General features: G+C 51.6%; 1 protein-coding gene across 1 annotated transcript in view; it reads right to left on the bottom strand.

Annotated features, from left to right (window-relative positions):
- The window catches only part of LGALS1 (lectin, galactoside-binding, soluble, 1), a 2,560-nt gene continuing 1,967 nt past the window's right edge, over positions 1-593 (bottom strand). Inside the window, exon 4 of the mRNA XM_010289012.1 lies at positions 1-214. Coding sequence (XP_010287314.1) covers positions 71-214 — 144 coding nt within the window. The 3' untranslated portion in view covers positions 1-70. The remainder of the gene's footprint in view (positions 215-593) is intronic.

Genomic DNA, 593 nt, shown 5'->3' with positions numbered 1-593 from the left:
CAGCCGTTGCAAGTGTGGGTTTATTTCACTATGCATGGGGGAGAAAAAAAAACAAACCAAGCTATAGCTGTTAGCTGAACTTAATGGCTTTGACTTTAAAGTCACCCTCCACAGCCAGGTATTCAATTTTCTCCATGCCCAGCCGATTAGGGAACTGGAACTCCATGTCGGGCAGCTTCACTGTCGCCTCCGTTTCATTGAAGGAGATGCAAATCTGAGGAAAGCCACAAGAAGGAAAAGTTAACACAGCACAGGTCACAAGCCTCGCTCCCCAGAACCTCCAGTCTGGGTGCAGGCCAGATGAGGTGGCTGCTGGCATCAAGGCCATGCTGCTCACTAGCTCAGCCTCCTCCCTGCCCAGCAGAGGCACAGAGGGGAAGAAGCTCATTTGCTCTGCCCCGAGGTCAGCTCGAAGCTTCTGCAAGGAAGGGATGAGACAGACCAGTCTGAGCCTCAGGTCAGTGTTTTAATTGCTCTTACTAGTGTGGCTTGCAAAGGAAGGCCAGAGAGGAGCACTTAACATGTCTGAGCTGATGGGCATTGACTTCAGCAGAGCAGGTCGAGACAGCAGGTTGTCTTCAGCTGCAAGACTC

Source organism: Phaethon lepturus, unplaced genomic scaffold (assembly GCF_000687285.1).
Source record: "Phaethon lepturus isolate BGI_N335 unplaced genomic scaffold, ASM68728v1 scaffold11956, whole genome shotgun sequence".
NCBI classification, from domain to species: domain Eukaryota; kingdom Metazoa; phylum Chordata; class Aves; order Phaethontiformes; family Phaethontidae; genus Phaethon; species Phaethon lepturus.
The sequence above is the reverse complement of the archived record's forward strand: the minus strand, read 5'-3'. Positions and strand labels throughout refer to the sequence as shown.